Source organism: Diadema antillarum, unplaced genomic scaffold (assembly GCF_040938485.1).
Source record: "Diadema antillarum isolate AM-2024a unplaced genomic scaffold, OU_Dant_1.0 scf00000069, whole genome shotgun sequence".
In the NCBI taxonomy this organism is placed as follows: Eukaryota; Metazoa; Echinodermata; class Echinoidea; order Diadematoida; family Diadematidae; genus Diadema; species Diadema antillarum.
Window position 1 is genome coordinate 1621825 of NW_027270958.1, and position 27035 is coordinate 1648859.

General features: G+C 38.2%; 1 protein-coding gene across 1 annotated transcript; it reads right to left on the minus strand.

Annotated features, from left to right (window-relative positions):
- Window positions 1–3663: 3663 nt before the first annotated feature.
- On the minus strand, window positions 3664–26429 carry LOC139716741 (cysteine protease ATG4B-like). Its single transcript, XM_071628272.1, has 10 exons — window positions 26264–26429; window positions 15922–16092; window positions 14428–14526; window positions 12378–12479; window positions 10482–10634; window positions 9351–9698; window positions 8712–8854; window positions 6646–6702; window positions 6101–6206; window positions 3664–5528 (listed from the first exon to the last, which is right to left on the minus strand). The coding sequence occupies exons 1-10, from the start codon at window positions 26331–26333 to the stop codon at window positions 5467–5469; spliced, it is 1311 nt and encodes a 436-aa protein (XP_071484373.1). The 5' UTR covers window positions 26334–26429; the 3' UTR covers window positions 3664–5466.
- Window positions 26430–27035: the final 606 nt, after the last annotated feature.

Consider the following 27035-nt stretch of genomic DNA (forward strand, 5'->3'; position numbering starts at 1 on the left):
CATGCTTGGTACCACTGATCAGAAAGATTATTTACCTGCTAGTAATATTTTATACCCTACTTATTTGTAATAGGATTATATATGCCATAGATAAAAGGGCAGTACATGTTTATTTCAAAATAATGAGATATGGTCTAAATTCAAAAGTTGCAAAAGGAAGACCAGTGGTCAAGAAGTGTCAATAAAGAACATGTTCATCTGTGTGGAGTAACATCGTTTGTTCTCAGCTGGTCAGGCATGAATGCCAATTTTCATAGAATTCTGAATTTATAATTCAAACTTATAATTGTGTAGTGCCAGGCAAGGTTGATTGCTCATTTTGTATTTGGTTGTTCATCATGCCACATGTAAGCAATATTCAAAAGGTCTACGCCGTAGGACAAATGGACAGTGGGATTTTTCAAAAAGATGTGGCTGAAAGACTAGGTGTAAGATATTGTGACATTTACTTTGTACCTGAATGTTTAAGTGAAAAAAACTTTCTTTGTGAAAAAAAAAGAAGAAGATATTGTTGTGTTACCGTAGGTTGTAAAGGTTCCGGTGAGACTAATACCCCTTTCAGGTAATCGTGGATGCGGATAATAGGAGCACTAAGTCGTAAAATTTTGATTACATGAACGGGAGAGGAGTAAAAAAGTGCGCATTATTTTGATGCTGCTATTATCCGCATTATTGCAGCATGAGGAGTTGATCGAGAATACATGAACGCGTTTTACGACTCATGCGCACTAACATTCAAAAGTTCGGTCAAAGGTCACTCGATTTCCCGCACAACCGCTGATTGCTGAGCTTGAGCGAGAGCTGTGCATACACGTGAGTACATGTATATATATCACCGGAAACATTACGTCATTACAGAGGCGTGCGCAGTAACCATGACAAATACTCCCGTCTTTCGCACCGTTATATGAACGGGCGCTCGTAAAAGTAGTGCGCACTTCATGGGATTTATGAACGCGATTTTGATTACTTCATCCGCATTATTTGGATGCGGATAATTGAACCGCGATTACCTGAAATGGGTATAAATGGTTAGAGTCCCGTTTTTAAATGCCCATACATGTATGTGTGGTTTTTTTTTTTTTTTTTTTGTTTGCTTGTGCAAACATTTGTGTTAAATCCATGTTCATGTTCATGTTTTAAAATGGACAACAACCAGGCACACTGGAAAACTCATTCATCAGGAATTAAAAAAATTGAGCGACTTACCAACTTTGGGTCACTGTGCAACATTTTAATTTTGACCCTACCCCTTGTTATAAATCACTGCACCTCCATGCAATATGCCATCATCAAAACAAGTACAGTACCCTTTTACAGAGAATTCATCAATTGTTTTGTGGTTGCCAAGCATGCATCAATTATTACTGTGATAAGTGAGCAACAATGGATCAAACTTGGATTTCAAAACTTCTTGGAATTTTGCACTGTATGTAAAGACACACAGAAAGAAAGAAAGCATACATTTCGGTACATCATGGTAAGAAGCTACAATAAACAGTACCTTATGTACAACATCACAATAGCACTGATGACCATGTGCTGCAAAAATGATAGACGACATGAAGCACCCTCTCGTACAAAGCTACAACCGCAGAGAAGCTCCACATTGCGTACACTATCATCATATTTCCACACCGGTAGAACATCCACACACTGCAGTCATAGTAATAAAAGAAATACAGTGTACATGGAGGTTCTACGATAGTTTCACAAGAACAACGGATTAGAGGTGATTTTTGGTTTCTTCTTCAAGAGCCTTGCTTGTGGAGTGAGTAGTGATGTATATATATTTCTTTGTCAAGCCATGGCTGCACATAACAGATTTGCTATATCCCTAAAGTTAAAAAAAATGAAGCAACCATATTCATATTCATATTCCCCTATGTCTTCTTAAATCTTTTTTGCCTAAATTCCCTTCATCTGGCTGTGTACATATTCAGACTGGGTTGTTTCTTATTTAATCAATATTTTCATAGCAGTTAAATTCATCTTAAATTTGACCCTCATTGATGCAACTTTGACTCCAAAAAAAGAAAGAAAAAAAAAATGCTTGAAATCTGAAGAGCCTTACCTAAAGGTACATTGTAGATTTGTTAAGTATCCCTTTTATAATGGAAACTCTGTACCACTTTCAAACCTTCCTTTCAGTAAATGGTAGAGTAAAGGGACCTAGACTGCTTATACTACATGCTTCACAGGCATACTTGGCAAATATGTGACTTGCAAGACAATTTCATGGGTGATTGAATCCACAGCAGAGAATCATATTTTAATGGAATGAAAAATAATTATTACAGCCCCTCAAGGAGTAAAGTTAGTCATTTCCTATCTTGGAAACTATACACACTAAATTTGTGTAAAGTGCAAGAGGCAATATGCAGGCATGTCATTATTTCGGCAAATATCAGTCTAATCAAGATATTCACAAAAATAAATCCAGTATGAAACAGTTGCCATATACAGTATAGAGACTTTATTATACTCTAGTTAAACCGAAAACACTTTACAATTCTTGAAAGCTTGGGTGTTTGGAAAGTAAAAAGCAGCACTGTTTCATTACTAAACAACAAAAATTCAGAGAGTTTCATGAAGACAATATTACGTGGTATGTCATAAATGTATGGAGCAACAGTTCATCACAACATACAATCATACATCTACATTGTAAAGTGATTTTTACGAAACACTTTGTAACGAAAATCTTTGTAACTGACCAATCGATGGGATGCACAATACTCAAATTTCTGTTGACAAATACAAATTTTAAGGGAACACAATTTGACATAACACCTCGCACATGCATGTGTACATACACGTGTAAAGTCATGCGTGAAGGCGTGACAGCGTGCGAACTCACTCCATGGTATTTAAAAACAATGAATAAACATTGGATAAAATAGGTACCCTATACCACAGCATTTAAAATGCCGCAGGAAAGCGGTTTAAGACCAAAGACGCTGCAGATGAACAGATCAACTTCTTGCAATAGCATTCCAAACCCATGAGGCGGTGATATCTATCTGGGGGTATTCCCCAAAAACAAAAATTAACACTTGTAATGTTGTACTTATATATTGGGCTGTGGTAATATTGAAGAGATACAGTCAATAAAACCCTTTCCTGCCATCATACCATCATTCTTTAGCCAACAGCTTTGGTGAGGCCAGTGATCCAAGCTCCCAGTATGCTACTGAGATGAGTCTAGTATGCTTATTTCCAAACAGTGCTCTTACAGTATTACATGTAGTCCACATACTTGATATCATGAGAAGATTATGTGATAGATCAGGCATTAATTTTTTGAAATGGCACATAAAAAAAGAGAGAAGTATATAAAGATGTATATATAAATATGTGTAATGGGGTCTCAAATTTTGTCACGGATGTATGCAAATATCAGCCATAATAGATTCATTCATATACTGTTTGATCACTATGATCAGATTTCACAACTACATCATAAAGTCCATTGGTGAAGCTGTAAAATAGAAAGTTGACTGCCACAGTCACAAATATACCAAAGAAAAGTATTCCTATGGGGCATTGGGTTCAACCGAATTCACATACTTAGGAGCCGTACGTGGTATCTGCTAGAATCAGTTATTTTTGATGAACTTATTTCTTTTTCCAATGGGGGGGGGGGGGGGGGGGGGTACTTATAAGAAATACTGGCTTGTTCAACGTGTTCACTGCTGATCTCGAAATTCTATTTCATGCAGAAGGAAAACCACAGAGTCTGCACACATTCTAAGCACTGCCATAACAAGCCATAAGAGGCCATAAAACATGAAGCACTATCAGTTTGGTTGCACAAAAAGCCCATAAAACGTGTTTGCCACATCTACAATTATCCCTGTGAGAAAAATGCAATGTGAAAAATCATTGGTATCAGCATGACAAGTTTATTGACTCAAAGAAGGAGTGAGGTAGCAGTCTGTGGCTGTCTTTTTATTCTCCTCGATGGATTTCAGAGAATATCTGACGATGAGAGATCTTACACTCTATCTTCACCTCTATATTAAATATATGAATTAATAATTATGAGTGCAATGGATAGCACATTTCATTTAGGTGAAAGATGAAATGATTCATTCAATAATTTCATCTTTTCATCAAATGAAATATTTTGTCCATTGCACGAATGAAAATTTTAAAACATTTATCATTTGTTTTATATAACACCTAAAAACAGATCCTTGTCATTCGATGGTTTATGAGTTTCTAAACAAGAAAGAATGTGCGAGATCTAAGATCGAGAGAGTGGAGAGAGCGCTGAGCGCTACATGCTAAAGCGCTGTCTGTTAATATGCTCGATGGCATGCACACTGCAAAGGCAAGTGTTCTACGTACATAGTGCGCCGGAGCAAATGGAGCAAATCGCATGGACCCATTAAAGATTGCATGGTAAATAGAGATACAATTGCATGAATGACGACGTAGTAGTAAGATGGGACAAGTAAGTAATATCGAATAACCAATCAAATGACAAAGATCTATTGAGGTGTTATTTAAAACACACATATACAATGTATACCTACATGTATACACACACATCCAATTCCACATCCACACAAGCACACATACACACACACACTGACAAAGCGAGTTTGCATGTGTGTATTTAGTAACCAGTAGCTGCCCACATTTCATCAAATAGAATGTTGAAGAAATGATAACAGAAATACAGCACTTGCTCTGTTCATTTTACAGTGGATGAAATATCAGCTCTTCCCATAAAATTCATTCATTTTCTGAGTTGCATTCACACTGCACCACCTTCATTAATATATATATTTGCACATTTAAAGGCAGTCATTTCCAAACAAGAAGGGAAATACATGTACATTCCGACTTCTTCAGCTTAATTGAGCATTCCACGCAGAAAATGATTGTGGTGTGAAGCCAGCAATAATGCAAACGTTGTTGATATGACAAAACCCTCAGACCATGTGTTGGCTTTCTCACAGAAGTGGCATTGAAGGGAATCAGTTATCCACAGATTCCATGCACCTGGCCATGTTGGGAGTCTCTGACAAGAGGCATGGAAGTATTAACACTGGCACATTCAGAAGTGTACTTTCACTATCTTTCAAAATGACGCAAAATCTCCTTGTTGTAATCACTTGCTATCCTTTGATTCTCTTTGCCAGTCTTCCTTGATTTCGCGAAAACATACTTCCAGCGGTCACATCTCTCTGCATAAAGATGACGATAAAATGATTCCATCGTTAGCATCCTCAATCTAATGCACATACACAAATCGTCGCAGCACCATTTCATCTATCGACCGATCGATGCTTGTCCGACAGAAGATAAAAGTCTGTCATCTCACAGTGAATTCCAAATCGAGGAGCTTCCACTTCTCCACACAGCATGCGTCACGGACACGACCGAAGAGACGAGGAGATCACATCAGTCCAAATAATGCTGACTAGCTGCCCCAGTCAAATGTTTGGGTCATCATCATAGAAACTCAAAGTCTTCCTCCGAGTTCTCGTCCTCTGGGTAGTCACAACTGTGGAACTCTGGAGAGAGATTCGTACAAACAATCCACTCATAAAATAAACGCATAATCAGACCTCGCGTTTGCCAAACAGAACCACAAAAAGCTTAGGCGTGAACCAACAGAGGAGGTGATGCCCAGCTCTGGTTTGATTTTATTTTTCACAATTTTGTGACGGAAAACAGCATGTATGTGATACAAAATGTATCTTTTAAAATCACAAAGAAAAAAAAATTCAGCATTTTATCTGGTATAATGGCATCCACCTTTGGTCATTTTTCAGTTTCAACCTTAGCATGTTTGTGAAATCCCATCTTACTCTGGCATGTACACATGACACACTAAACTCTAGGGAAGTATCAATTATCAATAGTTTACGCCAGAAATGTGAAAATCTCAATCAACGATTTAATCTGGACATGCTTTCAATGGACTATAAAGTGTTAAAACTTTTCTTATCTTGTTTCAAAGAGCCAAAAAACTTCAAATACTACTTAATACAAAATAAAAGCATCATAGGATAGTCATAGCTTTTTACTGCCAGAAGACACATGTTTAATCAAGCTGTAGTGAAACTTCAAAGCAGTCACTTACCAAAGCTAGGCTCAATAGATGCATGATGCGGTTCAAACGGAGGCCAGTGTTTGGGTCTCGTTTCTGCCACCTCGAACATCGGACTCAGGTCACCTTCGTATATTACCTGTAGAATTGTAAGATACATCGAACACAGTACAATTCATACTGGTTCTTGTTCGATATCATCCTTCATTTAAAGTCATTCCTCTATGTACTTCACAACATCCCCATCTTGAATTTAAAGGCATACTTTACTGATAATGTAGCAAAACCATTGATCCTCAGGCGGAAATTTTAATTGAGTGAAAACAGTGTACAGTGGACTCCCATTATAACGAAGTCCTCGGGACTGGTAGTTTTCTTTCGTTATATCGAAAATTTGTTATAACCAAACAAATAAACAATAGAAATACATAGAGCAGATAATGTTGCGGTCTGAAATTTTACTTCCTTGCAACCGGAATTTCGTTATAACCGTATTCGTTAGAACGGGAGTGTACTGTATTTTTTCTTTTAAAATGACTACGGTCAACCAATCAAAATCTCTTCATTGTTATACATACGTGTTTGATGTTCCTGCACCAACTAAGGAAGTCGTTTTCATCGTGACAGTAGAAGCTCTGCAACAGAAATGCAAAATTTGATATGCAATGAATCATTACCAAACCGGTCGAAGAGGAAGGCAGTGAAGGAGGAACTTTGTGGCTGATGCAAAAACAAAAATGTCCTGAACACATGACAGGGTATGGTTTACACAGACAAATTATAAAACAATCTAAACGGTACATAGTATATACAGCAGTACTAATGTAGAGTGTATGGTGCACGGTACACAATGCAATATAACTTGGGGCATAATACATGACCCATATGCGACCTGAATGCTCCTAACCCACCACCCAACCCAAACCCCCCACCCCCCCCCAAAAAAAAAAAAAAAAATTAAGCGTTAAAAAATCAAAAGTATGAAAACACTAGTTTTAACAACTAGGCTTTGATGTAAAAGAGATATCAGACTATTCTTAGTATACAAACCTTGGTTATGTATTAATAATACTAATAAAGGACATTTATATTGCGCAGCTACTATAATAATATACCTGGTACTCTACTGCGCATTACAAAATGACATGCATACAAGAAATTCAAACAGAAAATACATTACTTCAAGAGATGACTTTTTAACCTAGCCTTAAACTCATTAATTGTAACTGCTTGTCTTACAAACAAAGGGAGATTATTCCATAATTTTGGTGCAGCGTACAAAAATGCCCTGTCACCAAGAGTAACTTTGGATTTCCCCTATGGATATTTCAATAATGTTTGATCCCGTGAACTTCGAAGATGATAAAATGTTTGAAATGATGTTTTTAACTCTACAAGTTCCTGTATGTACACTGGTGCTGTACCATGAATAGCTCTATATACAATTAGCAGAGTTTTAAATATGATTCTCAGCTTTACAGGCAACCAATGTAATGCACGTAGTAATGGACTACAATGAGAAAAATGAGGAGAATTACAAACTAATCTAGCACATGCATTTTGCACCCTTTGTAGTTTACCTAATTGATTATCAGGTAAGCCATAAAATAAACTGTTACAATAATCCAATCTGCTTGTCAATAATCCAATCTGCTTGTGACAAACGCATGGATGATTTTTTCAGTTACTTTCCCGTGTCAAATGCTTCCTAATATGTGCAATATTAAACAAATGATAAAATGAATTTTTACATACTTCAGAGATATGTCTGTCAAAGGCTATTGAACCATAAGCAGATTTAAAACCCCATGGTAACCACTGTGAAGGGATTTTCACATCATATACGATAATTTAATCACAAATATAAAACAATTGTTTGGAGCCAGAGATATGCATCCAGTCACTTCAATATCTTCATAAACATATGACTGGGAGACTATTTTAAGTTTCCACTTTACTGTTGTCCAATCACAAATCGCCAACCAGTGTTCATCAGACAGCTACGTATTCTACACTCAACACTAATTGCTGTCAATTTTTATGCATACTATACACATACAACCTTCCCAAGAGCAAGAAATGTGTCACTAATTCATCAATTTTTACTACTTGATGCATATATATTATATGAATTAGATATATCATTGCTGGTGTTAAAGGCTATATTTATGCTCTTGCTAATTGCCCATTTATTTCAATGTTAAGAGCAAATCTATTGTCTCCGTAATGCATTTGCTGAAAATATCGTCGTGCGCATGGCAGATTGTTGTTACAGCGCTTCCCTGCGTATGGCAGATTGTCGTTAGGGCGTGGGAGCGCGCATAGGGTTAACAACATTCTGCAATGCGCAGGGAAGCGCATTATTAACCTGTTCCCTACTGAATTCTGAAATCCCCATAGACATAATACACAGGCCACCATGTTCCTGTAAGGAACACATTAACAATCTGCAATGGGCAGGGAAGCGTGTTAACGACAATCTGCCATGCACACGATGATGTAGACTGAAGTGTCGGAAATAATTTCTGGAGATGTATATCTGTCTTGGGCTAATCCTGGGTTTTTGTTGTTGTTTTTTTCACCTTACAGGTAATTTACTTTATGCTAAGTCGTGGCAAACATAAATATATGTGAAATTGCCTACCAGTGCAATCGATGGGTCTAGGTTCTTGATTGGCATACGACTAGCGTGTTCACAGTGGAAGCTGTCGTCCTGGATGTAGGCCCACTTGTCGATGCCAACCACAGGCTGTGTTGTGTGTGGGTCCAGGTAGACCAGTTCATCTCCTGCACAAGACAGCATTACGGTCATGGAGTTTGAGACAACGAATAAATTGTTTCTGACTACGTTGGACATTTGAAATAGAGCATGTCTTCACAATGCCATTGATTAACTGGTATATTCAAAAACCTGTTTTGTATGTATATCATACATATACACAAAAACAAAAGCTATCAGTAAATGCTTATGCTTTCATTTCTATTTTTTTTTTTAAAATAAGAGTTCTATCATTTCCTTTCAACATTCCCTTATGCCCTTACTGCTCACAAAAAAAACAAAAACTAATATTTGACCAAAAAAAAACAAAGTTAGGAGTATATGTAAGTTTTTGCTTGCAAATAAAAATGACAGAGGGAAATACATTTTATAATTTCCTATATAGATATACCACACTAAAAAAAAGTATATCGATATGTATTTCAACAGAAAAGGCCGAACAAGAAGCCAAATGAATCACAATAAACAAACACACAGACCCATCCATATGTACACTGTACTTGCCTACTACACCAATGAAGTAATGGGCGTGGTTTGGCTTTCCTCCTATGACACCGATGGTCTGCGGAAGCCGAAAGCAGCGCTTCAGCCGCGACACGTACACGCTGTTGATCTCGTTCAGCCCCAGCCGGAGGGGGATGATGAGGAGCAGGGGGCGCCACGCCTGGTCCGGACGTGTCATGCAAGCCCCCTCCATGAGTCCATTGGGCAACATCACGTCGCCAAGCTCCCCCTGCGTCCGGTGGCGGACGTGGGCGCTGCTAGCTCCCGGCTCGGGCGACTTTTTCCTCTTTGCACTGCTCGTCTGTGGGGCGCTGACTCTCAGCTCCGCTGTCGTTTCGCACAATTTCCCTGTCATGAAATAGGGCAAAATGACATGAAGACACATACATGTATGTAATGATATATATGAGTTGGTCCAATACCAGGCAGCAATTGGATATGACTGATCATGTGGTTGTGGACCATTTGTTATAATTTCCCTATGGGCAGAAAATTTTGGGAATGTTCTCCATTTGGAAAACATAAAAACAAATGGCAAATAACACCAAATGATAGAACAATGAGATTTTTTTTTTTTTTTTTTTGTGCAAACAATAGACTGAATTATTCAAACCAATGCTTTTTGACCAAAAAAAAATAAGTGACTAATAATTCATGGTGCATATAGAAATCTATCATTTATGGATAAAGCATATATTGGAGGTAGAGCTGGGTTTGCACTGCAAGTATGAGGTGCAAAGGCTGCAAGGTGCATATTCTGGCTTTGATAATATGACAGACGCAAACTTGCTGTTGCAGACATACAGAATGTTCTAACCTCGGGGCTTAAAATAGATCTTAACCCTTCAGAAGAATCAACCTGTTTATCTCAGATTTCTGGTAAAAATTTGTCCACCATTCTACACAACAAATGACGTACATGCCTTTTTGTACATCAGAAGGAATAGTGTGCATGCGGTATTAAAATAAGGAATCTAGTCTAATCTCACTCGGTTGCACTTTGTGGGTGTAAACAATTCCATACACACTTGTAGTTACCTTATGCAAATAATTCCTACTGACGCACTCAGACCGAAGTATCATTTGTATGACTCTCTGATACTGTGGATCCAGTCCTAAAAACATACTCACTAATATCTTCCAGTACCACTGTGTTATCCAGCGCCACATGGACTGCCAAGTCGCTCCACGTGTCGAAGGCCGACAGCTTACGGATGACCTGGGCTACCGTGTTTGGTCCAAACCAGTCTCCAACCTTTTTCCCCTCGGCTACTCCCATTTGAGCTGTGTGCACAGGAGTAATGTGGTTCACAAATGATGAATTTTTATGAGTGCAATGGATAGAATATTTCATGGGTTGAAAGATGAAGTGATATATTCTATGAGGCACAGCCGAGTTGAATGGATCAATAATTTCATCTTTCACCAAATGAAATACACTACACTCCCATTATAACGAACACTGTTATTATGAAATTCTGGTTACAACGAAGTAAAAATTCAGGCCGCAAAATTATCCACTCTTTGTTCTTTATTGTTTATTTGTTTGGTTATCATGAAATTTCGATATAACGAAAGAAGACTGTCAGTCCCGGAAGTCCGCTGTATTCTGTCCATTGCACAAATGAAAAACATTTATTATTTGTTTTATATAACACCTAAAAATAGATCCTTGTCACTTGATGTTTTATGAATTTAGAAACAAGAGAGAATGTGCGAGATCTGAGATTGAGAGAGTGCTCACTGAGTTCTATACACTAACATGCCGTCTGTTAATATGCTTGATTGCATGCACAATGCAAACGCAAGTGTTTTACGTATGTAGTGTGCCGGGCTCTATGCATGCATCCACTGGAGCAAATCGCATGGATCCAAGATTGCATGGTAAATGGAGCCACGACTGCACGAATGATGATGTACAATTGTATTAGTAAAAGGGGACAAATGATCAATATCAAACAACCAATCAAATGACAAAGATCTAATAGGTGTTACATAAAACATAATGACCAACAGTATTCATCAGACATCTACATACAAGCATACTCTACACTTTACACTAATTGCTGGCAGTTCTTATGCATACTATTATGGACATATTAGACGTTCCACTGGAGCAAATCGCATGGATCCAGGATGGCATGGTAAATGGAGCCACAATTGCACAAATGATGATGTACAATTGTATTAGTAAAAGGGGACAAATGATCAATATCAAACAACCAATCAAATGACAAAGATCTAATAGGTGTTACATAAAACATAATGACCAACAGTATTCATCAGACATCTACATACAAGCATACTCTACACTTTACACTAATTGCTGGCAGTTCTTATGCATACTATTATGGACATATTAGACGTTCCCAATAGTGGGAAATGTGTCGAGAGTTTATCAATTATTACTAGCTGTTGCATGCATATGAATTAAAGATATTACTGCTTGTGTTATAGATGAGCTTTATAATATGCTCTTGGAAATTGTCTACTGAATTCAATATCAAGAGCAAATCTATTGTCTCCCTACTGCATTTGCTGGAATAATACAAAACGGAGATGAAGGACATAATTTCTGGAGATGTATTAAAACTGTCTTGGGCTATCACTGTTTTCTCGTCCAATCTATGATTAATTTCCTATTTGTCTAGTTGTGACAAATATATAGATATAATATATGAGAAATTCCTACCAATTCACTGAAAATTGATGGCAGCAGAAACAAAGAACTGTATGCTTTAGATTTTGTGAGGTTTTTACTTTCACAACTTTTCTGAGTTGGGTGCTATTCGCCAATTTAACAAAATGCGAAGCTATCAACGCTGATCTTGACAAGAGAGCGCCATAAAAGCATACTTTTCTCCATTCATTACTGCGCTCCACAATCACAAATCTAATCACTTGCGAAATTGTTGGGAAGTCCAGATTTGCAAAGAATTAAGACTCCCTAGATACATTGCATATGGCATTTATATACAGTGACAGTTTGTGTTGCCTCAACAGCATGCATTTTTCCCCCTTCCTCACCTATTTGGTGTATTGAATAGCAGCTGTCTCTCCTGTCTAGAAATAAACTCAGGATCTTCTTGTAAGGGTCTCCCTGATCCTCGGTGTGTTTCCATCTCCATTCTGTACAATTGATTCATGACAGCAAACAAGTAAACAAGTAAACAAGTAAACAAACAAACAAACAAACAAATAAACAAACAAATAAACAAACAAACAAAACAATGAAAACAATAAAAGAAACAGAAGACACAAATATCAACAAACATCTACAGAAATACATATATAGTTGCCGGGTGATAAACACATGTTTCTCAAATTTGGGTTAAAATCACCTTTTTTGGATTAATTGTCAGATAATCAGTTAATAAATGTCCTGTCCAAATCCTAGCTGTCTTGCCCCCCCCAAAATGAAACCACCAAGGCACAAAAAAAGAAAAGGTGATCCCGCCTGTAATAGTGTTTTGGCTACAATGTTTTGTTCGCTCTCCTGGAAATTTGAAAATTTTTGCGATGCAAGGTTTTGTCATCTCACCAGAGATATACAGTAATTTGTATGTACAATACTGTATACGCTATATATTTCGCGGGGGGTTTATTTTCGCGAATTTCGCGAGTCGGGAGCTATTCGCGAAATTAACAACACACAAAAATATTACCTTCCAAAATGAATCCCTCGCCTTGATGATACGAACATTTCAGTACTAGTATACTATGTCACGGCTTACCGAACAGACCATACTGGCTAAGCTTGTTTACGCACGTCCACGTCTACTTACGAATACTGTAGAGAGCCAATCCATTATCGCAAGGGGACCACTCGTCAGAAATCTAGCGCGATGGACTTAACCACTTCAAAAATGTTGAATTCTAACTTACTAGTTCGCAGAGTTTGGCAAGTCTTTTTCATGCAGTGTATAACTAGTATCATTCTTATTTGCTAGTAAGTTGAAAATTCACACTTTCTTTGCCACTTCATATTTTCTCTGGTCCCCCAATCGCGAATTTAACCACTCGCGAAAATGTGTGACAGCGGCAATTCGCGAAAATTTATGTACGCGAAAATTATAGTGTATACAGTAATCTTCAGAAGTGTAGAACGTGGGAAAACCAGTACAGGGTATATATGTAAACAGTGGAGCAAACGTCACTGCCAGGCGATATGGGAAGTAACCTTCACCCTATGAGATCTCTACATGATCGGCAGACTTTGTACCATCCTTGCCAGGTTTCCATAGGCAACAGATTGACTATCCGTATTTTAAAAGAAAAAAAAATCTAATCTAAACATTCAAAAGAGACACCCCTGACCATAAAAACCCTGAACAAACAAACATCTGGAGTTCATAATTCCTTGATAAACATACATGGAGAGCTATTCCACTCGGAACTTCCTACTTCCTCGTAACTTGGCTTAAAAGGCCACTTCATAATAGGTGAGCCTGTAAAATTCTCACCAACCCTTTACCTAGCTCTTTTGCCATCAGCACTGCAACAAATGTGTTTCTCTTAAAAACTTATCAGAGTATAATATACAGTATGTATAATTTCTTAACAGAGGTTAGCTATTGCAAGTATTTAAAACACAAACAAACAACAACCCATACATTCTGACATTCTGAAGAGTTACATGAGGATTGCCTTTATTTGGCAACTACACAGAACGAAGTCTTCAACACATACAGACCTAAACAAGCATTCAAAGTAAATAGCTACCGACTATAATTACTGTATGTCCAGAAGCATCCGCAAAGGATTATTTGTCATATACTGTATACGCCATATATTTCGCGAGTCTCAATTTTTGCGAATCGGGACTTCCCGACAATTTCGCGAGTGGTTAATTTCGCGATCGTCGAGTCTTGTACTGAATGGAGAAGTGTATACACGTACATCACATTCATATCGGTATTAGAGTCAATATCTTCGCGTATTCTTAATTTCGCGAATAGCAGCTGACTCGCGAAATTCACGAAAATAAAAACCTCGCAAAATATTCGGCGTATACAGTATATGCATCGGTAAACCAGTATGCTCACTATAAGATCTATATTTCAACACAATCACAAACCTCTTCCTAGGTGCTTGCATATGAGAGCCTGAGCCAGCATCATCTGACCGCATCTCAACATGCAGCCCCAGCCTTGATCTGTGGTTGGTCCGGTTCCACCTGGAGAGTTGACAACATGAAGAATAAACAAATGAATTAACATATTGGCAGTGTCATCAATGTGTGTGTGTGCACATAATGTGTGTGTGCACATGTGTCGTCAATGCATGCACATGCCATGTTAATCAACTGTAAAAGCTGGCAGACTAAAACATTTTATCTGTGACATCCAACAGGTCTATGAAGGACTTACTTACAGTAATGTTTGCATTATTTGCAATCAAGCCTTGTGAGGCTTGATGACATAACATGTACAATCTGTAGTTCTGACAAACATTTGTCCCCAACAAAATGTCAACAAAGATCACAGCATGTCAAGGACAAGGACTGACACGATAAATAAACAGGATTCACCTTTATGTCAAAGCCAATGTGCTCATGATAATTTGGACAAAGCGCTACAGAAACACCAAAGTCTTCTTGGAGAGGAACACTTCTGCCCACAAGCAATTCTCTCACAACATCTGAACAAGTTTCCACAAAAAACTGGCTTTTTAATAATCAACATGGGGCTCTGAACTTTAAATCTTCCTAAAATTTCCACTGGTTCACTGCCAAGTAGTATGTTATAAATTATTATCCAAATTCTGTGTGTCCCACCTCAGGATCGCTTTGTTTTGGATATCTCAGCTATTTCAAAATCCATTTTCATTAAAGGGAAGCAGTCCCGAGATTTTCACTGTATTGATAATTAAGAAGAGTAAAAAATATAACATTTCACCAATTTATACGCGTGGACATCAAAAATTGTCTCCGTACGCGATTTAAAAAAAATAATTCCTGCAAGCGATCGTGTAAGAGCCTGCCATAAGGTGCAACGTCACTGATGCCCTACTCTCAAGTTGACAGCCGTGCCTCAGAAAACCAATTTAAGTGTTCAAAATGATCATATCTGATTTTTTCATAAAATGTGACAATATGTGGTTTTATTATTTCAAACAAAATATTTCAAGCTTATTTATATATACAATTTATATAAAAATGAATAGTAAACATGTATTTATAAATAACTAGGGATGACGAGCAGAACACCGCTGGAAAGAGTTGTGCATCGATGACGTATGACTCTCCGCCAAGACTTGCTCATTTGCAGAGTCACACTTTTTTAACCGAAATGTACGAGCTTATTTGGTGATTTGAAAGTTTGTTTTTGATGAAAGTAGTTCATTGGAGGTACCAACAACAACATATTTTTTTAAATTTCGTGAGGACTGCGTCCCTTTAAATACACTTTGAATTTCTCTTAGAATTTTACGCTCTTTCATATTTCGTACATTTTTCATTATCTCAAAATTCATCTTCAAGAAACGTTGGAAACCTGAAGCTCCATCTCAACTGAAACTGTATCATCCCTTTAAATTTGACATGCCTCTCTGTACACAGGAATTTTCTTACCAATGGGAGAGAAGCCCTTTCGGTAAGTAAACCAGAGGCGTGATGTGACATCGTCCCGCGCCTCCCGCTGCTGGTGGCTTAGGTCATACTGTCGTCCCAGGATCCAGATTGGGCCCAGGTCTGTTGGGAAGTCTTCAAACGCTACGATGCCACTTTCGTAGGTGGCACAGGCTGCAGAGAGAGACAGAAAACAGAGAACATGTTGAAAAAGAATGGATAATATGTGGTCACACATCTTCTCATTACAACTCTTTTGTCATTTCATATTCCTTTTCAATTCTTTTAAGAGCAATATGTTTCCTCTAGTTTAATGCTTTTGTTTTGTTTTTATGTACACTTTTAGTGTGCTTTCATTAGTATACCTTGATATTCAAGTGAAACAGGTGTTGCAAGTAGTTTTGGTAGGAATTAAGAATAAAAGTGATAATTTGGAAACAGTTGCTACACTTGAGAAGGAGAACAAGAAATGTGTGTACATGTACACATCACAGTAATCATAAATCTGAGTCACACCTTCATATTTAAAAATGAATCACTTTACATACAGTAAAATCTCTTTTTGTTTAAAGTTTGAGGCCTGAAGGTATTACAGACAATTTGTACATCAAATATTGCATTGAATCTCATACTTACAAAGAAGTCATTTTGTAATTTGCATCAAATGAATATATCTCAGACTCAAGAGAAAGAACACAGATTCAAAGGCAGGCTTCTTCATTCATCACTGTGCAATGACTGTTCAAACTACCCTTTACTATTCATCAAAGATATGGAACTGAAGCTAAAGCTAAATTTCATTTCAGGTACAAAATGTATAGCATCATACAGATACAATAATAATTGTTGCAAACTGACTTTTGCCAACAACAACCACAATATTTTGGTTTATGTTTTGTCTCTCTGTATAACTGCATTACTGTCTGAACATAAAATTGGCATTAGAGCAATGTAGGTTGAAGTGCATTCTGTATGATTAACAGGGACAAGCTGTCACTCCCTCCATATCTTACAATGCACATCATATCATATTTAAAAAAAAAAAATCACTGGTTTGTTGGCTTTTAAAAGTATTAGTGAATCTCTGGTGGCTAAAAGGAACCATTTGAATGATCCCAGAACATGGCACTGGTAAAAAATTAACACAGAGAAAGAGGAAACAAACAAATCATGGAGTTATGGCCTGTAAGCGAGTCTATAAGGAAACCTTTAAAGCTTTGTAATAAAAAAGCTCAAAATTCATGTCCCATCATTTGGAATTTCCTCGCAATATACATTGTACTGAAAAGCTCTAGCAAGAAACTTTTCTGGCTGACACAATCTGCTGAGATAATGAGAGAGATGTTTTGGAGTATTTTGAACTCAAACATGTGAAAAAATAAGTCGGGTATACACCGGTATGCCTGAAGCGCCTTCCCTGTTTTCTAGTAGGCATGCGGAACGCTACAAGTACTAGTATGTGATGATTGAATCGTGCCTTAGCAGTAGTATCGAATAGCATGCAGCTAACAAGCCACATATGATCTTGGGTGCAATGGATATTGTTATGGCTATATATTGCTATTCATAAAATACATCAAGTATTGTTATTGATGTAATTGAAGATGAAGCATCATGTGCAGTGTGTAGCAACCATGATCAGGTACGCTCTGATATTGCATTACTTTCAGTATACCTTTTTGTGTTTATACAGTGTTTATTTCACATTTTTGTCATTACCCATTATGTTTTCAGAGAATTATTTCACACACTTCTTAAAATGCATTCATCTCCGTTTCAAAGCAAAAATCAATAGTGTCTGTGACAGTCATATGGAATTTATGTTTTACAGTGTACCGGTACCTTTATGCACAATTTCCTTGTTATTGTACATGTATGTGCCAACTATTGGTGTGTGAGTTTGAGTTCCTTCATGGATTATAGAAAATCTTTTCGTGCACTGAGTCAGTGCCCAATGATGGGTTTAGAACATACCGGTAATATGAATAATAGAGACAAGCATATATGTGTCGTGGCTTAACTTAATACCATTATACAGTGTAGATATAATTGTGTAGTCATAGATCTCACATGTTGACTACATTTTACTCAGATTCTGCTTCAAAATATACTGTGATATTCTCTATTAGTTTAATACAGATATGAACTAATAATAATGGGGGAAAATCCAGAGTTGACACTGTAAAGCCCATAAATTTGAAAGAAATGGAATAAAAATGGAAAAGAAATAACAACCAATTATCAAACAATATAAATAACATGTGAAACCCACACACTTGTTAAATGTTTGCTGCAATAATCATTATTTGCCAGGAATGATCTACAGACTGCAGATCTAAGCAACGTATGCTACATGTACATTGTAAAATACTTCCATGTAAACATAACGTACCACATAATTCACCAGCACAATTCAACAGACTCTCATACCTCCATTGCCATAAAGCAGGGCAGAATAAGCATCAACCGCCATATAATCAGCTGCACAATGACTTAGAACTGGACTCAAAATGCCTGTAATTTGCACACAGATATCCTGTAACACTGAGAATGCATGGTGAGTGCCTTTCCCCCAACAGCGAGTATAGTGTTGAATCTACAGCATGCATCTGGCACAGACGTATTCATTCCCATTCCAATGAGTGATCATACTCTGACTCACGCATCACTCTGTAAGGACAAGGCTCCGTGACCTTTATGAAAACAATAACATTCCAAAATGTGATCATGTGAGCGCGGGGGCTCAAGCCCCATAACAGTAGGATATCTTGTGTTGATAGTGTATCTCCTCACAGAAAGAATTCATTAGAAAAGTCAACAGGTGGTGTGGTGGTGGTGGTGGTGGGGGGGGGGGGGTGGGCGGTGGTGGATATGACAAGAAGGCAACTCAACAATAGGAGACTAAAATGGGTTTGACTACCGGTATTAACCCGTTCCATACTGTTTTCTGAAATCCCCATAGGGTTAATACGTATATCACCAGGTTCCCCGTATAGAACTGGCTAACAGGGGAGTGAGAGAGCTCGATGGAAGTACTTGTAGTAATAATATCTCAATATCCTGTCACATGCTGCTAGGTAACAATGCCCCAATACCACCTTGGGAGTACGAAATGAAAACCCACCTTGATTCCCACCTTGATTCCTGGTCAAAGTGCACTTCATATAAATGCTTCAGCTGGTGATTAGGATAAAAAGCTTGTGAAGTAATCTGATCAGAAACATGTAAACACTGCCAGCTGTAAGGTGGGGTGGGGGGGGGGGAAGGAGTGACTCATAAATAGCGAAATCTGGACTGTCCCAGAATTTGTGGTGTCTATTACATCCTGCACAAATCATGAGAACTGCGCTGACAACAGCAGTGCAAATACAATGCGAGGAGCTTGACGGGTCAAATCATGCTAAAAAGCATTTAATTCTACAAACTCTGTCAACTACTAGTTACAAATGTACATCTGTACTGTATGTGCATAGCCATTGTTGGCCTTTGTTAGATCTATTGTCTATGTCTACATGTGTATGTCATGTCTAGTCTCAGTCATACAAATGTAAGCACTTGTATTTTTTTCTGAGAGGTAAAATGTACTCTACAGTACAAGAACAGTCACATCACATCACATCAGAGTATCATGATTTTCAGGCACATTTAAAGGCATTATAATTTACCATTTGCAGATGAAACAAAAACCCAGCTTTACTACTTCAAATAGTTCTAAAATGTGAGTTAGGGATAGAAACAACCAATGTAAAAAATTGAATCAGCATAATTAATGTGAAGTATCGTTAAATATACAAAATGTGAACAAAAGTTATAATAAAAATGTTTCTAGACTAAACAATCTACAGTTTAATATGGTTTATTGAGAAAAATAATGATACATATTGTATCTCCTTATAGTTTAGGCTTTATTGCAAAATTTTACATGTTAGGATGTTTTGTGATACAAGTGATCTACACATATGCATTGAAATGTAATATCTCAATTTTTTTTAAAAATCACTGCTCTCAATGGTAAACTGTAGCTTTAAAGGCAAAGTCTTAAAACAAAGAAACAATTTCCCCATGTAACAATTGAGATGACATGTGGACTTCTAATCCGACTTTGATCAAATTTTCACTGTTGTGACTGTCAAATGTTACTCTATTTCTTTTCAAAATAACTTTTAACTGGTCTAGAATTCCTCTTTAAAGAATTTCCAATTGTAGTAAATGATCTGCAAATATTTCAGACAGCTTCAAGTTAAGTGACATTTTGCTATCTCAGTAATATACAACTGTACTATAACTGTAATACTATGATGCTTCCACATTGAGTCAAACACAGAAATGATACCAAGGCAGATGTTGAGAACAAAATGACAAAGGGTACACAAACACTACCAGAAAGGCAAAGAAAAAGAAACAAACACACACACATTGCATGTAGAGGGTGCAGGGTAAAGACCAAATATTTGAAGGAGTGGTCATCATGTTGGAAAGAGTTATAAAAGGTATTCACACACTTTAAGTATGGAGCAGTGAAGTTACAGAAAGATAGACCCAACAATCAAAGTTAGACAGAATCAGGTCTATAATTATGAAAGTCCATGATGTGTCATCTAATAACCCGTTGAAGACGGGCTAATTTTGCTACAACACGCATTTCCCACAGACCCCTGCCCGAGTATACTCGGGACTCGTCCTCAACGGGTTAGAATGTGTATTGCAGGGAGCAGTCCATGTGAAATGTTAGCTGTTCAAACAATATGTGCCATTTGTACAAGGCGGATAATAAGGACATTTTCATGTTTCTATAAACAAAAGACATGCCTACAGAGAGCACTGGCGAAGGATCTACAAGCATGTGATAGCCAGCTTTGGCATGATGCAATAGTGGACCAGTTTAACAGATTTAGTCTGTAGAAACAAAACTTTTAAGAATTAGCCCTGTACAAACTACATCAAATTTCAGTTCCATACAGTCAATGCTGATGTGGGTAACGGATGAGGAAATTGGGTGACTTACACAGAACATATCGTGACATACATAATTGTACAATTGTAGGTGAACTAGTTTCAAACAGCAAGTGAGCTGCAGAAAGTCCTGGGCCCCATTTCATAAAAGATGTTAGGATAGCAACTATTGCTGGAATGGCAACTTCCAATACCAACAACCAATCAGGAAGCTGGATTCTTGTTGTTGCCATGACAATTGACATTCCAGCAAGAGTTGTTATCATATCAACTTTTTATGAAATGGGTCCCTGGCATTCTGTATCTGGCATGACTGTCACACCAAAACTTGTAATGCTTGATTTCATCCAAAAGCAACATGAATGAGGGCCTTCTACAAGACAGGTGAGAATCTGCTTCACTGCTACTGTATAAAATCTGCAGATACAACGTATTATATACCTGTTTAGTTTCTTTTATTAATAGACATAAGCCCTTTGGGAGTTTATAATGGAGGTTGACTCCAATCCTCCCCCAGCATGCTGCACAATGGCCATACAAGTGTATGTTCGAATACTGTAGATACAATAAGTTTTTTAAAGACCTATTCTTTCTCTCTCCCCTCCTAGGAAAAGCTTCTATATTAAAGAAACTGTACTTTTGATGGATGTTTGAGTGTCTTATATGCAAGCTATACATTATTCATATTGTTATAGTTCACATGCTATTCTTTCTCGATAGATCTCTGGATCTCTTTCTAGCATAGATATTTGATTTGATCAGTTTGAAGAAAATTTGTGGAGCAGGGTCATATGTGTCTGATGAACTGAGAAAATGAGGTTGATATTATTAGTAAGAGATCAGACAGCAATAAACTACTCATGAATGGTATTATATTCATCAATGACAATTTTCTTCTTCTTCGTCTTTTTTCTAAAGATTACAAGCATTTTACGGCACACCTAGCAATCTTGGAACTAGCATACAAAAAAAAAAAGAATATTGAATCTCATATGATACAGACACTGGTACAATACTACAACATATTTCCAGGTGATATGCCACAATGCATCAAGTATCAATACATTTCAGCAATGACGATGAGCATGTCGATATGATGAATGTACGCGTATGCATGCGATAAGTCTGCCTCATTCCGTATTTCACATGGCTTTGCGACATGCACATTACTAAGTACACCGTACTCCTTTTTTTTTTTCTTAATCTCAACACAGTTTCTAACTTCACAAATACAGATTTAGTCTCAGAATTTACCTGTACCTAGCGTAAACCCAAAGGTACGTAGCAAGCACATACCACCTTTATGGCGTCTCCTCATACCCTTGGTCATCTTCATCTGACACACGTAAGGTATCGCACCATGTGCTTGTTCGAGAACTTCGTTAAACTCAAGCTGGCCAGCGACTATCTGTTCTACAGTGTGGGTTCAAAATAAATACAGTAATTAAAAAAAAGAACGACGAGCGCGTCTCGTAGCTTTGTGACCCTGACAGTCCTGTGTACGATGAGACACTGGTCCGTTTTTGCGAGTGGGCACATTTAACCAATGAGGAGACTCCAGCAGGCCATCTAACAGTCGGCACAATATGTGGTAACTACTATCCACCAATCATGAAATATCATATGTAACAACGTATGACATCATGTCACGCCATGTACCCTCTGCTCGGCAGCTTTATGGAAGTTACTAAATCAACAAAGCGATATATACAGAAATGATTCTGTGGGGCCATAAAGAAAGACTGCACACGGCACAGATCACGCTTTGTCATAATCACCGACGTCTTGCATTCCTGTGGACTACTAAATACGCATAAAAGAACAGATATTTGCCCATATCCCATCCTTAGCTCGCATGTATCAAAACCTGATTGAGCAATCGGTGCTCTGGTAGTTTTGAAAACACGCACTCATTACGCAATGCCTGGCTGTGAGTAAAGTAAAAGGCAAGCCTAACTTCATACCCAAGAAGCGGTCATCGTCTTCGACCGGTATCCTGCGTCTTCGATGCGCTGTCATTGCCACGAAGAAGGGAGACGTGGTCCACTTCCTTGCCCGTCAGTAATTTTGAATATTCACTACAGAATTTCCAAAATTTGACCCCCACACGACAGTGAGCATCATGTCTACACGCCGAACACTCACAGTCTGCATCACATACTAATACTGCTGTTACATGCAAAACCTCAGACTTTCTGAACACGCGCTCTGCTGCCTTAAAGCAAGTTCTATGTATGCTCACTTCCTCAAATCTCTGTAGTTTCGAGAGGCGTTTACAAAAGATGAAACTGACACCTCCAGGCAAGATGCCCATGGCAGTGCAAGCACACATCCCCCCCCCATTAGTTTTGCTCTCGCTCTTGTCATAAACTACCAGTTAAAACGTTTTGAAAAGGGGTTAAGCACCTATCATCACAATGACATAAACATTGAAAACCAAATCAACAACTTCATCCACTAATGCCACAATAAGTATGTACTTTGCATAGCTGAAGTATGATCAATGGGAATGATACAATACCTGCTTTACTTGGCAATGACCTCACAAAAGGGGAAGTCCCTTAATGTAAGATGTGCTCATATCTATATTTAGCTCGCCCAAAGTTACACTTGATATATAAAAGCCCACTCCCAAGCAATACATGGTGTACTCTGCTGATAAAGAGCACTACACTATCATCAAGTGTTCAAACTTAAAGGCAGTGTCACACCTTTCCGGGCAAGCCTTGCGTGCAACTTGCAAAGAACAATTTTGACTACTCGGAGGTCCCCGTAGATGATCCGCACATGACAGTACCTAGCATGTATCTCAACCGTAGTCGCCCGGAGGTGCGCACGCATATTTTTTTACCCGCAACCGTGTTTAGGCCCTGTCACACCTTTCCGGGCAAGCTACTCGGGCTTGTTACGTGTAGGGATTTTCTAGCATACTGGACATTCCTGAGGGCGGAAAAGGATTTGAGCGAGTCAGCGCAATTTGTGTCTTACTTGCTGGACGCGTTCTTAAATTATACTCGCGAGTATACTGTGTGACCTTTGTACCAGTCGCGTGGGGGCTGACAACTCAGTGAAGGAATTCCTCTAATGGAATGGCTGAAAGCCCACAGAATTTCATTATCTTGGCTGCATACGGGACTGCGAAGTACCTGCGTGGGAGTTGCCTGGGAAGTGCTGCCGCTAAGGGCCTCCTACTGGCGCTCTGCGTGGACCTCTACGGGCATTTCTGCGACTCACCCGGAAAAAGTTGTGGTCATGCTCAAAACTTGGCTGGGGTTAAATCGGACTTGCGTGAGCACCTCCGGGCAACTACGCGCTAGATACTGTCAGGTGCGGACCAACTGCGGAGAGCTCTGGGGAGTAAATTTGTTTCCCCGCAAGTCAAGCCGCAAACTTCCCCCGTATGGTATGACAAGGCATGAATGAAAATTGCAAACATTCTTGTTCGCCCGCTGAAAATCTTCTACGACGGGAAACTACCTCCTCGCCACAAGCCCGCGTAGCTTGCCCGGAACGGTGTGACATGGCCTTAAAGCATGTAGCCCTCTGAGAAATTTACATTAATACATGTATTACTCATAATTTATACATACAAAAAAAGGCATATTAAGCCAATGTGGATGGGCTGATTTTGCTGTTTCTTCCTTGTTTGTTTGTTTTTGTTTTTTTAGGGTCTCCTACAATGCCACAATGTGGAATTCATTAGCTACTATCCCTTCCCCCCCCCCCCTCCCCCCCCAAAAAAAAAGTGTGGGATTAGTTAAATCACCATCAGTATCAATAACAATCATATTACTATTATTATCAATCATTATTATTATTATCATCATCATCATTATTAAGTGTACATTCAATATACACACAGCACAGTGATACTGCAAATAAAACCATGTGTGTTAAAGGACAGGTTCACCTTCATAAACATAAGGATTGAGAAAATGCAGCAATATAAGTAGAACACATCAGTGAAAGTTTGAGGAAAATTGGACAATCGATGCAAAAGTTATGAATTTTTAAAATTTTTGTGTTGGAACCGCTGGATGAGGAGACTACTGCAGCTTGTGAGTCATATGCGTACAACAGTATAAAGAAAATGTAAAGAAAATTCAACATATTTTCACTTTTTTCGCATAATAAAAGACCACTTGACTTGTCTCTTTCTAGAGGCAGGGGGAATAATATTACCCATAGCATATGTCGGTAACGAGTCAAGGGAATGTGTACTTTTTTTCAAAAGATGAAATTTTGTGAAATTCTCTTTATATTTTCCTTATATTGTTGTACGCATGTGACATCTGAGTTATTCATACACTGCAGTAGTCTTCTCATCCAGCGGTTACTGCACAAAAACTTCAAAAATTCATAACTTTTGAACGGATTGTCCGATTTTCCTCAAACTTTCAATGATGTGTTCTACTAATATTGTTACAATCTCTCAATCCTTATGTTTATGAAGGTGAACTTGTCCTTTAATGTGTACTTTCTCTACATAACCTTACGAAATATGATGACAGAAAAAAAGAAAGAAAATAATTCACCTAGATGAAGACGTGAAGAAAAAAATGTGTTGCCTTCCTATTTCATTAAAGAAAAAAAAAAACATGCAAAGGAAGTACTACACATTTTTTTTTTTTTTTTTTTTTTGCAGTTTCTAAATACACAATATGCACACAAGCTTACCACATCCTGAGTTTTGTTGTCATTTTTGGAGTGTGTGTGTTCTGCCACTAAATGACTCCAGAACGTAACTGTAAACAAAAAGTTTAATTTTTTGGGGAAAAAAAAATCATCTAATATCCATTCGGCTTTTGAGTGTGCAAGGGAGTTAATTGTATATTTCAGGCTAATCAAGACATTCATAACTTTGCAATGACAGGTTCAGGAAACATATATAACCTAGAGCTGGAAGCTTTCTCATCACATTCTGTATTATTGGTATAATTTACGAGCGCATGTCACAAGACCAACACCCATGAGTCTATATACTTGTAGCCTACGAGTTATACAGCCCATGAGTCATACAGCTCATGAGTTCGACACTAAGCCAACAAGGCCCACGAGACCCACATATCAAACCCTGTGTTGTATCTGTCAAACTCGTGGGCTGTTTTCACCTAATGTCGGTCTCATGGGCTTTATTTGTATAGTGTCGAACTCGTGGGCTGTATGACTCATGGGTGTCGGTCTTGTGGGATGACCCCTAATTTACTTCCTCTCACAATGGGTATGTTACGAGAACATGTCCAGGATATTAATAACAAAGAGTAACTTTCAAAGAAAAATGTGTGCCTTGATTTCATTTGCCAAGATCCTTCTAAGATGTTTGTGTCATTTCACGATCATATGACATGATGACATTTAGGTATTGCACACTACTGACACACGTGGTACTCACTTGATATATCCCTTGACATGCAGGAAAGCATGTTCAGTCCAGCTAAGTGAACTTTCTTGGTTGTCGCCATGGTAACTGATGCCCCTTTTCAGACAATGAAATTAGGAAGAGCACATCCAGTCAGCTATTAAAGTTCCGTGAAGAAGGCCACAAGTACGTACAGCAATCAAAGATTATCAGTCACTGGTTCAACAATGATTGACATCATCCGATAAAAGTCTGCAATGCACTAACTGTTCAGTCTCAAGTAACACCATCAATATGGCACAACTCCTTAGAAATCCTTCTTTGTCCAGATGATACACCATGTAGGTTTTCCTATTGGTTTCTATGAGCAAAGAAGATGCACACGCATTACAACTGCTCCTCAGTTTCTTTCAAACGTTTAAAACAAGCATCAACAAAACAGGCACTTGATATGCACAGCACCGCCTAATAATCTGCTTGTGATATGATACTGCTGAAACTCCGGCAACAGGAAGGAGTAGGGCTGTGCTGTCCCAAAAGATTGAATTGAATGTTTGTGGGGGCCATCCAGTCAAAAAAGTGAAATCACGAAAGTGGAAATTTTTCCGGAGCATGATTCATATACCGAGCGGCATAGAGACTTTCGTGAAGCGTGAGAAAAAGAGAGAAGAGGAGGAATCCCACAACCAGAGTCCACCGGATGATACTCTGTTGAGATAACAATAGAGAATATGACGTGTTACAGTACAGTTGCAGAAGAGTCTGAACTGCATGCTCCTCGCCTACAAGATTGTACCAGTGCATG